Below are 14653 nucleotides of genomic sequence, written 5' to 3'. Positions count from 1 at the left end.
CACTATGACAGTCCGCAACTCGTGGTCGTGCGGTAGCGTTCTCGCTTCCCGCGCCCGGGTTCCCGGGTTCGATTCCCGGCGGGGTCAGGGATTTTCTCTGCCTCGTGATGACTGGGTGTTGTGTGATGTCCTTAGGTTAGTTAGGTTTAAGTAGTTCTAAGTTCTAGGGGACTGATGACCATAGATGTTAAGTCCCATAGTGCTCAGAGCCATTTGAACCATACACTATGACAGGGTTCCTTTCACCAGTGTGATGCTATATCATACTAGCGTTAACGAAACTAATCGTGAGAGCCTGTTGCGCCATGTGTAGGTTGGAGATTGAAATTTCGTTAAAAGATATCGCCAAATCGAAAAAAAAGAAATGCTTTTCAAGAATCTTTCTGCGATGCCCTAGCCATCTCTTCCAACTGCCGGGCGGCATATCATTGATATCAGTTTGATAGGCTACTTAATTAAATTGTTAATGGGAGTCACTTTGAATGGCGAATTATTTTTTTCTCAGCAGTCGGATTACACTCACCAGCTAGGGCAACTGGGAATCCTTGGAGGGAACACATTCATTTCGAGGAACACTATCGAAAAATAACCTTTGAATCTGGCCACAAAGGGATTCTATAGCCCACAACACACATTTCACATAAGAACTGGGCAATTAAAAGACGATCATAACGCCTATGTTACCGTCACACTGTATAAGAAGCGGTCTTGAGTCTGCAGGCACATACACACACACACACACACACACACACACACACACACACACACACAAGTCGCTGAAAGTGTTACGCTTTCAGGTAGAAATGCTGTCTGTGATTTGGAATCAATTCTATCCATTCTACCACGTATGCAAGTTGTATCTTGTAGAGACGTCTTCTAACGGTTTCAACCACTGGTGATCATATTTGTGCCACTCTCATATCTCGAAACGAGTCACCCTTCTTTTTCGAACCTATCTGCCAAGGATCCCATACACCAAGAACTCTGGCGCTTCTTTTAGACAGTCCCTCTGCATCTTGTGAGTGCTCCTCTGCCCCGCCCTCTTGCAGCTTCGTCCATGTGATCGTCCCAATTTACGTCTGACGTGTACGGACGTCGGAGAGCGCTGTATCTAAGATCTTCTGCATTCTTTGGGGAAACAGGACGAGCTGAGTTAATGCGACTAGAGCGCGTTTTGACCACTCGGTGGAAGTGGGAACATGGTGTCATGGCTCCGCCAACCGTGTACAGTGTGTAAGGCCAGTACCAAACGAAGCCTTCCCCTGCAACACGAGGTAGTCGAAGAGATAGTACGAGCAGTTACGGTGGTGTCTCTTGTTGGAAAAATTAGGAAAACTACACATCATACATGGCATGGAGGAAGGATGAAGATTTTGCGACACATCTCCAAACTACGTGCAGGTAGTCTGAAGGAGATCTGTGTCTCTCAGCGTGCATCACCCAAACATATGTGGCGATTTTATTAAATTTACAGGTGTTTACGCATTGGAGCAGGTGGTTCGTGATCGTAGTCGCATCCACAGACCAGTGTACAGTTTAATCACTTGTACTGTAGGATGACCATATCTAACAGACTATCAATCATATGAGAGGGTTCCTGTATTGCGCCTTCATAAGCAGTTTAATACATTTTTTTCCAGTTGTAACACATCCTGTCAGTGTACACCACCATACACATTGTTTTTTCTACTATGACTTAGAAACCCATGTCAGTTGCTGCTAAAATGATGTTAACATGTTTCGATCGTCTGGCTCTCACAGAAAACTCAACGTCGTATGGCATAAACTGTACAGCTGCCACACCACAGGCAGATGCGATGTTTCTCATTGATAAAAATGTGGAAGGCATCGCAACATATGGAAACTGGAAGAGTTTGCGGTATGGTAGAGCGCTTCCAACAACAGTTAATCTCATCTTTCCATCAAAAGGGTAGTGGATGTATCGGTGCTCCGTTTCTAAAACCATTGTTCCTTCATTTTGCAGTCATGTACAGGATTACTGCTCCAGTATCGACCTTCGCTAGAAGGTGATATTCACAACGCGCATGAGGTAGCACAAATAAAAAGAGGTACGGTTGGCTTGTTGGTGGAAAAAAATTAAAAAAAGACAGGTGTAGGGTATTGTAGCATGTGGAAATAGGACGGTTCTGAAGGCATCCAAACAACTGTATTAGGGTGATGACCTCTACATTTAATCTCATGTTCCACAGCGACAGGTAAGGATATCCAGCGTTCTGTCAAGGTTCCCTCAATTTCAACGGAGTGGTGTCATTCAATCATTATGCAGTAATCAACAGTGTATTAAGTGGATGGTCGGGATGGCAAAGATGCCAATAATATGGAGCCATGTACTGAAATATACACCCCAGTTGATAGCGAGGTCAATTTTAGCAATTTTACCCAGACATCAGGGAGAGCAATAAACACCACATTCTGCAAACTGTTTACAAACAGAGTGAGCTGAGTTAGTGCTATAGGAGCGTGTTTTGACCACTCGGTGGAAGTGGGAACATGTCGTCATAGCTCTGCCACCCATGTACGATGTATAAGGCAATGGTCCCGAGTTCGAGTCTCGGTCGGGCACACGATCTGCCAGTAAGTTTCAGTTGCAGTGGAGTTTCTTCCTGGGGAAATTAGGAAGACTCAACATCGAAGCAGATCATGTCCCTCTGGATACATTCACGTCTATCACCTACACATTCTATCATTGTTATTCTGTACCATCCAGCAGAGAAAAATTACGAGCTATAAAAGCTCCATTAATTTCATCGGATAGATTTTTCCACATCTCACTCATCCAATATATCGCAAACAAATACAGTCTACATGCCGGCATCGAACATATGTGGCGACCCTATTAAATATAAAGGTATTTATCCATTGGAGCAAGTGTCCACTGATCAACGTCGCTTGCACACACCGATGTAAAGTTTCATCACATGTACTCTACGAGAACCTTCTCCCACATGTTATCAGTTGCAGGAGAGGGACCCTGTTTCATTATTTGATAGCCGCTTCTTCTGCTTCCACATGCTTTGTGCACCACCATATATTTATTTTCCACCACGACTTCGACGTCTGTATCAGATTCCAAACTGACATTAACACGTTTGGTCCATTGACTCCCTCAGGAAACTAGACATCTGACATTATGTTGTAAGCAACAGCGTAGCTGGACTGTTGGGAAGGAAACGACACCGTCGATGTACTGTAATAATAAGCATCATAGTTGATAGTGCGATCAGTTTTATCAATTTTATCGTAATTTCATCACCGACCAATGACGCAGCAGCATGCTTACCAATTTCTGTATCATCGCTTAACAGCCCCTCCACTACTTTGCGATTACCATCGCGAATGTAAGTAGATGATTGCGCAGTATGCTCATTCATAGTTAATTCTCTAACATATGCGCCAAAGTATATCAGACAGTGACCTACATATCTCTAGTACTTCGATCATTGTGCGTAACTTACGATCTTTCTCTATATGTATGGGAGACACAGGGCATTCTCGGATTCTTAGGATGAAGTTAGAGACCGAAAGATCTCCTCGCATTGTCTTTGACCAACGCTCCATGCAGCTGACCAGAAGTAGACTGCTAACTGCTACATTCCAGTTTCATGTAGGAACAGTGTGAACCGGGGGTTTAACTGTTGTCCCGCACCCATACAATAGCACAAGATTCCTCCATATGCACCCCTTATCGGTGTATAGTAGATATGAAACTGTTTTTATGATATAACAGACGGTTAAGAACAAGAAACGGGTGGTTTTTATGCATGATCGAGCACAAGGTGGACGGAGTTTGTTGCGTTCTACGTAAATCCAATGCGCTATCAATTCTAAAATAATGTTCTAGTGTGTGGGATCATTACCAAGAAGGTATTGGTAAGAGAGAACATAAACACTTTCACTCATAAGGCTACAATGTTGTGTTGATTAATTGATAAATTAAATTAATTTGCATCTCAATTTGATATCAAAATTGCGCTACAGATATGTTCATCTTACTAGTGGGATACCTCGTTGCCTTATCAATGTCTCTTTAATGTTTCGGTGTGGAAATTCTAGGGATACTGATGATACACCCAGGTGGACTGGCAATCCTTTGCGATAATTATTGGAAACAAATTATGGCGTTCAACAGTTCCAGGGAGCCGAATAGAGTCGGACTGAAGATGTGCCTCCAGAGGTCACTGGTGCTCATGGCAGAGAGAGGAACAGAACATCTCAGGAAAGTTCTTTTGATGGACGACTATCATAATGTCCGGGAAAGTTCAAAAAATATGTTGGAACCTTTCTGTGCCTGGCTCTTTGAACGCAGAATCCTCTTACAGTTTTAAGACTGCTAGCAGACAGATGCAGAGGGGTGTAAGATGATATATTTACCGATAAACGAGTCCTATTGAAATGAAAATTGTTGCATACTTCTAGAACGGTTATATCCCGGAAAAAAATACCACAGTATTTGGGTGGCAAGGGGAAACGATGAAGGTCATGGGAGTCTTAGCTGCTGAGAGCAGTCTCGATTTCGTGGCATTAAGAACAAAGTAAGTATGATGTGAAAGGGAATGGTTCAAGTTACGTATAGGTCTCCGAAGTATAACATCATTTAAAACACCTTCTCTAACGCTCATCTCCTGTAACTGTCTAAGGAAAGCAAGCCTTATGCAATAATCATGAAAGAACGATTACAGCCTCGGAGCATTTGTATCTGCATCTAAATCATACTCTGCAACCCACCTAACGATGTGTGGCGGAGGGTACCTTTGGTGTCACTAACTGAGCCCTCCTACTCTGTTCCACTCGCGAATAGCGCTTGCGAAATTGTCGGTAAGCCTCTGTATTGGCTCTCGTTTCTCAAGTTTTCTCCTCACTGTCACTGTGCAAGACCTATGTGTGGGGAAGTAATATATTGTCCCTCTCTTCCCGGTCAGTGGTCTCCCGAAATTTCAGTACTTAAGGGGAGTCGTACCGCCCAAAATGACCAAATTTGACATTTTTGCTTTTATGCGAATTGTGAAAATATGGATGTTCACGCTTAATTTAGGGTTGGCTTTATTGAAGTATTCGGTTATTTACTATTTTAAATAAATATTTGAAAATAATAATGCAATGACATTTCCGGCAATTTTGTTTTCCATCATTTCGCATATTGGCATTTTTCTCTGGAACTATATAGTCTAGAAGGCTGTGGTTTCTTTTGTTTTGTAGAGAACTGTCCGTTTCATAAGTTGCCTACACTGGCGGTACTTCGCAGTAAACTCTTTGAACTGTACATTTATTTGTGTTTGACAACAACAGTAATCCACTAACCGCGTTTTAGTATCTGTGTTTCCTGTGACAGTTTTCGTAATGACTAAACCAAAACGAGTGTTTAAAAAAATACGAAAGAAAGGAAACAGATACTACAGAGCAAATATAGCAGCAGTAAAAAGAGTGGTTAGCGCAGAAGGGCGTGATAATTTGGTTGTAAATAGTGACAGTCCTTCTACTCCTCCAAGTGCTTCCAAGAAAAAACTGCTGGGTAAAGGTGTAAAATACAACGCAGCTTCAGACAGTGAAACAAACAGTAATATCATTATTAATCTCCATATAATTATTTCAGCTTTGTGTGAAACAGTGAGTTGTCGTATATGTGGAGGGGAAATTGACATTTCTGAAAAGCTATCTCAACGCAATGATCTGGTGTGCACTTTACAAATAATTTGTTTGAAATGTAAAAGCGAAAAGACCTTCAAGACTTCAGAAGTAAGTGTAAAGAATGGACTTTTTGTCACTAATCTATGATGCTTCTATGGACTTAGATCCATAGGAAAAGGCCATTATGCTGGTAGGGTTCTATGTGGCTTGCTGAACCTCCCTAGTCCCTCCTACAAAATCTGTCAAATACAACTCCATAGTAAGAAGTACTGTCAAGGCGTGTGCTATGGAGTCAATGACTGTAGCAGCAGAGCAGGCTGTAGCAGAAAATTGTTGTTCTGACAGAGCAATATCATTCGACGGATCCTGGCAAAAAAGAGGTTTCCAGTCAAATAATTCATGTGCATCTATTATAAGCATCGACAATCAGAAACTGTTGGATGTTGATGTGTTGATCATGTACTGTCAGCGATGTAGGCAAGCAGGCAAGGGTACTGACAAGCAAACTAAGTATATAATGAATTGTCAGAGAAACTATGAAGGAACTAGTGGAGGGGTGGAGGTTTCTTCTGCAGTGAAAATGTTCCAACGTTCCCAGCATGACCCTAACTGTTCGCTACATGAGTTTTCTTGGGGATGGAGACTCACTATCGTGGTGGAGAGTAAACCCTGTGGTGATTTGTCAATTACAAAACTAGAGTGCATTAATCATGTGCAAAACAGGATGGGCACGAGACAATGTAAACAGCAGTTGGGAAGTACCAAGTTGTCTGGTGGTCTAAGTATAAGACGTCGACTGACTGATAAACAAATCGATCAGATTACACAATATTATGGCAGGCTAATAGAACTAACAGAGATAATTTAGATGGTATGAAGAGAGCTGCTTGGGTAATTTATTTTCACAAGCTGTCTACAGATGCTGAACCAATAAACAACCTGTGTTCCACTGAATGGTGTAAATACTTGAAGGCAAAAGAGACATTTTCTCGCACAAAATTACTAAACCAAATGCTGTTATGCTTACCATGAAACCTGTGTTTGAGGATCTTGCCCAACCAGAGCTGTTGAACAAATGTCTCAAAGGCAAAACACAAAATGCGAATGAATCATTTAATAATGTTGTATAGTCAATGATACCAAAAAATGTATTTGTTGGAAGGTCAGTCTTTGAACTTGGTGTTTTGGATGCTGTTCTTACTTTTAATGATGGCTATTCTTGACGACTTCAGATTTTGCAATATCTTGACATTCATAAAGGTTACAACACCACTAAAAGTGTGATGGACTTGGACCAACTGCGAATCATGAAGGCAGAGATTGCAACAAACAATATGTCAAAAGAAGCCAGACCCAAGAGAAGCAGGGCAGCACTGGGTGAGGGAGATGAAGGAGGAGTTGAGGACAACCATCCAGGAGGATTCTGACATTTTTTTATGAATCAGCTGGCCGTATATTAAAATTTTTTTCTTTAAACGCAATTTTCTCAACATGACATTTTTCAGTATAAAAGCCCCTTTTTCTCTGAAACTTCTGAATCTACATCAATGAATTACTTACCACATAACATAGATACTATAATGATGTTGTAGCTCTACTTTAGTAATAGTTAAAATTCAAGAAATAAAAATTTTGAAAATTTACACCAAAAAATTATATGTTTAGGAAAAAATCATAGCTTTTATTCCAGTTGTTATTTTAAAGTGATTGTAGAGCAATGCAGTCACAAAACATGCGAGAACATGCGATAAAAACTCCACATTTATATACTCAACAGTTCCTGAGAAAACTGGTCATTTATACAGCCTATTTAACATTGTCGAGTTAGGGCGGTACGACTCCTCTTAATTTCTCCGTATGCACAACACCTCTCTTGTAACGTCTGCCACTAGTGTTTGTTAAGCATCTGCGTAACGCTCTTGCACATGCCAAACGATTGCGTGACGAAACGCAAAGCTTTTCGTTGATCTTCTCTATCGCCTTTGTCAGTTTTATCTGGTAGGGATCCCAGATTGGCGAACAGTCCTCAAGAATCGGACGAACAAACACCTTATAAGCCACTTCCATCGTTGCTGAGCTATATTTCCTTAAGATTCTTACTACGAATCGGAGTCTGGCGTCTGCTTTTCCCGCTATGTGATCATTGAACTTAAGGTCGCTCAGGATAGTTGCTCCTACATATTTTACGGTAGATACTGTTTCCAGCGGTTTGTCATCGAGGGTATGGCTGTACAGTAGTGAATTTCGTATCCTACGTACGTTCAATATACTACATTTATTTACGTTCAGGGTGAATTGCTAGAGCCTGCACCATTCATCAATTGTCTGGAGATCATCCTGCAAATCGTTGCTACTTTGTTAGAGACAGCCGCATCATCTACGCTTTCTCTCTCTCTCCCTCTCTCTCTCTCTCTCTCTCTCTCTCTCTCTCTCTCTCTCTCTCTCTCTCTATATATATATATATATATATATATATATATATATATATATATATATATAAACAGTGACGGTCATATCACACCTCCTTGGGGCACGCCGGAAATTATCTTTACGTCTGTCGATATTTCGATATTGTTCCATTAAGAACAACGTGTTGAGCTCTATGAGCCAGGAAGTCTTGAACCCAGTCGCAAATCCGCAGCGACATTCGACAAGCCCGTATTTTTTTCACCAAACGACACAACGGGACGGTGTCAAATACCTTTCTGAAGTCAAGGGAATCGGCGTTAACATGAGCACTGTCTCATGGAGGAACAGAACGAGCTGAGTTTCGCAGGATCTCTGTTTGCGCAATCCAAGTTGATTCTTGTATAGCACTTTTTAATTTTACAAAACCCGTCTAATTCTTGAGGCTAAGACATGTTCCATAAAACCATGACAGATTGACGTCGGTGATATAGGTCTATAATTGTGTGCATCTGTGCTACAGCATTTCTTAAAAACGGAAATGGCCTGCGCTTTCTTCCAGTCTATCGGTACCTTTCGTTGCTCAAGCGATCATCGATAAATTACTGCTGGAAGGGGAACCAGTTCTTTCACACAATGTTTGTAGAATTTGATCCTAATGCCTTTCCACTGCTAAGCTGTTGCCGTTGTTTTTCTATTTCGCTATCTGTTATCTCATTATCTACCATTTCGATGTTCGTACGACGGTTGAAAGGAGGGACCCTGTTACGATCTTCCGCGAAACAATTTCGGCCTTCTCTCTGTTATCTTCGGTTTCGGTGCCAGTATGATCACTTAGTGAGTGAATATATGTTATCGAACCACTTATTTTACGTACGACCTAAACCTTTTAGGGTTTTTACTCAGATCGGCTGACAAAGGCCTACTTTCAAAGTCACTGAACGATTCTCTCATTGCACTCCTTACACTCTTCTTCGCTTAGTTCAGCTTTTGTTTGTCAGCTAGGTTTTCACTTGTCTTTAACCTGACACGAAGTCCTGTTTGTTTACGTAGCAGTTTTCTAACACGGCTATTAAAACATGATTAGTCTTCCCATCCCTTAAGACCTTACTCGGAACTTTCTTGTCTAGGGCATATCTATAACAGTATATTAGTAATATGTGGCTAAGAAAGGACATGGAGTACATGGTAAGATCGCCAGCGTCCTATCTCGGCGAATGGCAAAATATCATCTTGATACTGAGTACAAATAAGGCACAGTTATGTTTTTCCTAACAAAGGTTTAGTGTTGTATAGGGCATATAGGAGCAGTAAGTAAACATCTGTCGTTAGCAGTGATGAGCTACTACTGGTCTACGAAGTGTGACCACAGAATGGAGCGGAAGACGTAATGTTCAAATGACAGTAAAAGGCATTGCTGCTTTCCTCAAAGTGTTCCCTGGACGGTGTAGTGGTAGGATGGATGTAGACTCATTTGTGTGTACGGTGTGAGGCCGTCTGCTACAAGCTGGACTCGAGGAGCCAAGTCATTGCACCCAGTTCAGATGGCCACAAACCACAAATGCCCGGAATTACAAGGACATCTGAATGTGGACGTTGGTGCTGTATGTTAAGTCTGTAAGTGTTTACATCTCACTTCAGTCTGTCACACATTTCTAAACACTGCCCTGATGACAGCAATCTGACAGCACGCATGACCAAGAAGCGTAGCCAGCATATGCAAGCTTTTGTTATTTGTGATGCTTATGTGCATACTGGGGGTTCTTAATCGTTATGAAGTGAAGGCGTTATTACAGAAACGTCTTTAGAGCCTGAGACGCTGCCTCGTCTTCAAATAAGTCCACAAAAAACGTAAGAGTCATCCGGTGCCGGGCCACAAGTGATGAGTAATGCGCTGGCCCCATCAGAAGAGTGAAGGGCTACGCAGCTAACCTGACCTTCACTTAATGTTAATTCGTAGCCCGTCGTATATGTCGGGTATTCCGGTGGAAGGCAAGTTGATCATTTTCCTGCACTATCCATCATTTCTTAGTGGGCTTTCAGAGAAACGACGTGATGGTCATCCGGGAACAAGACAAGACCTTTTGTAATCCGCGCTTAGATATTTAGAAGCACACATTATAACAGGTGGTGTCCTCGCGGCATATTGATTTCTGAAAGTCACATATTAATTCTGTGCCGTCGTGTGTATAATATATGGTGTAAAGTTTCAGTTACATGCGGCCGTTGTAGTGTAAAAGATATTAAATTAATCTTTGGAATTGTGTGCGTTTACAAGATATGAAAGCAGCAAAGCAGGTGATGATGGATATAAATCTTTTCTAGTGCGGACGCTGTTTGTTAGTCCGATAATCTACAACGCTCCTCAACCGGCTCCTTACGAGAGTCTTCTGTTATGTGTTGTAACAGGAACTCAGACTTGCTGGAGCGGCGCCTAGGGGCCATGTTGCTGGCACAGAGCATATCCATTGGTGCCGCCGCCTGCTTCCAGATGTTCCAGATTGCTACGGTGAGTGAACACGGCGTGTCACTGCAAAATATAAGGATATGTAGGAGCTGAGAAGTTGTTGAAAGAGAGGCCTGGTCATGAGCTATAGTCGGCCACTGTGGCCGAGCGGTTCTAGGCGCTTCAGTCCGGAACCATGCTGCTGCTACCGTTGCAGGTTGGAATCCTGCCCCGGGCATAGATGTGTGTGATGTCCTTAGGTTAGTTAGGTTTAAGTAGTTCTAATTCTAGGGAACTAATGACCTCAGATGTCAAGTCCCATACTGCTTGGAACCATTTGATTTGAACCATGAGCTACACTTGGGACCTACACAAATGAAGCTGTCATAGTGTGCAGAGAGATTGCAGAAGGTGGGTTTCACAAAGTTTGCTCTCCTAATTACCGTACAAGGCTGCCACTATTGTCATAGATGACTCACCAAGCCACACACAGTCTGTTCACTGTTGAAAGAACAGCATTCTCGAGCGCTCCTTCCAAATTTTGATACTGTGAAGAAAGAAGAAAAAGTTTTCTGTCTAGTACTGTACTACAAATGAAAACACGCAAGTCAGAAACTTGCTGTGGAATGATAGTAAGTATGTCTGTTTACTATCGACGTTCGCTGAAACTCCACCAGAAGGGACCATTCAAAGGTTCGACTGGAAGGAGGAGATATAGAAAACTTTAAAAAGCCCAGCAGTAATTGGGAGACTGATTTACTTCACAGTTTATTGCAACATGATCACATTTCTATGCACTCATCCTTAAGTGAAACGTCAAATAGTGTTTGGAGTCGGGACAAGCGACCAACAGAAACTCCTCTTGCAGTGGACCATTAACAATAGTTTGACAAAGCGACCATCATAGAAAATAGTCTTCTGTCAACCACGACCCAAGTTGTCAGCAGTGGTGAAGTTTCAATATCAGTAATGTTACAAGAAGTCATTCACTGACCACCATAATACCTTCTGTAACATATTAACGTCTTGTGCAATATGAATTTTTACACTCGTCGAAAATTGTCTGTTTTAGTAACGACTGTAAACACTACCCTACGTTCTTGTAAAATTTCGCTATGTTCTTTCCTGTCATGTTCATCACCATTCTCTGTTTCCTCGATCTTCTGCTGGATTAGTGTACTTAAATTGATTACCTTCTCGTAACTGTCGATGTTTGTGCAATGATAAGCTGTACTACTGTCAACATAATGGGGTGAACATTGAAAAGAATCGTACACACAAAACAGAGGCGGTTGATCTCTTCTTCTTGAGAACTTAACAAATTTCAAATTTTAAAACGACATGTTGATCCAAGATTGTTAGATTAATTTCTGCACCATTAAAGTTCATTACTGCTTTGTACTGATTATGTGCGAAAGTTGTGACTATGGTTGTATTGTCATTCTTTCGTTGTTTACTGATTTTCCTTGAAATGTTTCGAGCATTAGCATTAGGTTGTGTCCGCGAAGTGCACAGGCACTCTGTCGTCATCGGAATCTCGATCATTTTTAGCAGAAAAATTTTTCATTTTTTGCATAGTTCGTCTATTTGTTGGGCGCTGCTACTTATTTGTTCTTTCCATAATTCTGATCGTAAGTGTCAGGTTTCAATTTTTTCGGAAATTTCTTTGACATACTTTTGTAATTATGTGGTCTGCTCTTTTACTTCGTAGGGGAAGGCCTTGCTAATTTTCGCCAGTATTTCTGCGAGGTCGGTTTTTTGCGTGTTTTTGATTTGCTCAATGTCGATTTCTAAAACTTGTAATCGGTTGGCAATATCGTAAAATATTAGTTGAGAATCCTTTTTTATTTCTTTCGAGCTCGGGTGATAATCATCGTATCTTGTCTTGTGTCTGTTTAAACTGCTCATTGGTTTGTTCTTGTGAATGTTCACCGTCTTCCCTCAACTGTTGAAACTGTGCAACTCACACACATTTGAGAATTGGGCAGTTTTTCAATTTTTTCATCTATAGTGGCGCTTCTGAACGTCTCTCTAGCAAATCACCTTCAAAAGACGAACAGCCACGTTACAAATCAGTCACACATTTCTGCACTTTTGAGAAGGAGCATATATAACATCAAATTTCTACAAGTTTTTACGTGTTTCCATTCGTTATAAACCATCCAAAGATTTCTTTGACGCAAGTACGTTCTTTTTTTACTTATCTGAATGCAACATAAAGACACAATCATTTTGAAAGGATTCTATAGCGTGATAGTAGTTCAGACAAAACTCTTCAGTCTTGTTTACTTTTCATTGCTCACTGTACTTATATCTCCATAAAGTTCAAAGATGATGAAACCTCGTTTCAGCCTGTGTAGCATTTCTTTTTATGTTGTTCCAGAGTGCGGATGGTATGCAGCAGGTTGGGAAGTTCGGCTGTTACTTGTCTACTATGTTAGCTGAGCTCTTCATTTACTGCTGGTTTGGGGACGACCTTATTACAGAAGTGAGTAAATCACAGAAAATAATCTGACCTGCGAAATCACACAGTTTTTATTCATCACCCACCTTCATTTCCGAATACATTTAGGTTCCCAGAGGGGAGCATGTTACGGAATGCATGAAACTGCATCCCTTACACTTTCAGTAATTCATTTTAGTATGGAGCATTTGAGTTTATCCGACGATGTAAAAATAATTACAACTGTACAGATTTCTGCTCAAAAGATTTTCGATACAATGAGCCAACTAGAAAACAAAAAAACATATTTGGGTAGCCACAAATTCATTTTACTGTTAGGAAAACATCAATCTGTTAATCAACTACTATTCACAAACACTATAGACAGCGTTGCTAGTAATGGGTATGATGTGAAAGTGGAACAATGATAAATGTCAGTCTGGTCGTATGGATGGAAGAGTTGGAGAGTGCATTATTTTAACGCGATTAATGTTTTATGACACTATTAAACAATAATTACCTTTGGATCGAGACGACACTTAGATATTATAATGACCTCTGGATAGACACGACACTTAGAAGGCTTTTGTCACTGAGTTTCACGTATCATATTTGCGGCAAACGTTTTATAACGTGTGCGTCTTTTGTGCAACAACTGTAGAGTTCCTCAGTGGTCTTCAATCTATTTCATATAATTCTCACAGATCTTATCTATGAGTAGAATCGATGAAACTTCAAAATGTAATAGATTTAAATTATTCCTGAAAGAAATGAACTATCGTTAGCCAGAACAATAATTTCCACGGATAACTTGTCTAACACTTTTAAGCTGTTGCTGATTTGTTTACTCCTTATTTCTAGTAAGTCATGTTGAGAAGCGGTTTGTGATGATATTTTTCCCTTTCTTGTGTTATATTTGAAAGTGTTACAGTTTTTGTCTAGGTAGAGCATGCTGATGCGATACATTTTAACCAATTAGTAACGTAATAATGAAAATTCATTGAGGATATTACACACGCTTTACATATATAGCACTGACATACAGTTTTAATTAAAAAGAATTATGTGCGTAATTCAGTGATCTGCCCGTATAGTAGCGCACGTTAGCACGCCGCATCTGGGATCTGGGGAGGTGCGCTGGCGTTTGGTCGAATGTACCACGCGATTTAACGACAAAGGTGGCGGATTAACGACGAAGGCCGGTGTACCAGCCGTCCTGGATGGCTGCACTTATGAGGGCCAGTGAAATGGGAACCGAACATCCGCCACAACGGGACCATGGAATGATTCCACTCAGGAGTACCCACCCGCTGTAAGACATTTATCCAACTGGGAGATGAGACGATCAGTTCCAGTTTTGTAGAACACAGTCTGTCGCTGACGGCTCCAGAACGGCACCCATCTTTCTTGCCCGACAGAAACCGACGTCCATGCACGTCTTCCTCTAGGTTTCCAAAGATGTCAAAATCGCACGTTGAAAGATCTTGGTTGTACGGAGAACACTGCAAGATTTTCCAACCAACTCGCTGAAGCGTAGAGTTTGTCCGATTGAAAGCAACAAGTTCATTCTTTCCAACAACATGCATCATCGTATGGCTTTATGACGCGTCGCAGATTCTGCAAAGTGCTTCACAGCGCTGCCCCACCGAATGTTGTTCCACACTTGAGGAACTCGACGAGAGCAGGCAGCATCATGTTGCACAGTATAGGCC

The 14653-nt window shown here is 41.3% G+C and overlaps 1 protein-coding gene across 1 annotated transcript in view; it reads left to right on the top strand.

Moving 5' to 3' along the window:
* Positions 1-13013, top strand: part of LOC126195636 (uncharacterized) — a 49611-nt gene extending 36598 nt beyond the window's left edge. Inside the window, exons 3-4 of the mRNA XM_049934260.1 lie at positions 10462-10561; positions 12882-13013. Of these exons, the coding sequence (XP_049790217.1) occupies positions 10462-10561; positions 12882-13013 (232 nt within the window). The remainder of the gene's footprint in view (positions 1-10461; positions 10562-12881) is intronic.
* Positions 13014-14653: the final 1640 nt, after the last annotated feature.

This window comes from Schistocerca nitens, chromosome 7 (assembly GCF_023898315.1).
Source record: "Schistocerca nitens isolate TAMUIC-IGC-003100 chromosome 7, iqSchNite1.1, whole genome shotgun sequence".
Classification (NCBI taxonomy): domain Eukaryota; kingdom Metazoa; phylum Arthropoda; class Insecta; order Orthoptera; family Acrididae; genus Schistocerca; species Schistocerca nitens.
The sequence above is the reverse complement of the archived record's forward strand: the minus strand, read 5'-3'. Positions and strand labels throughout refer to the sequence as shown.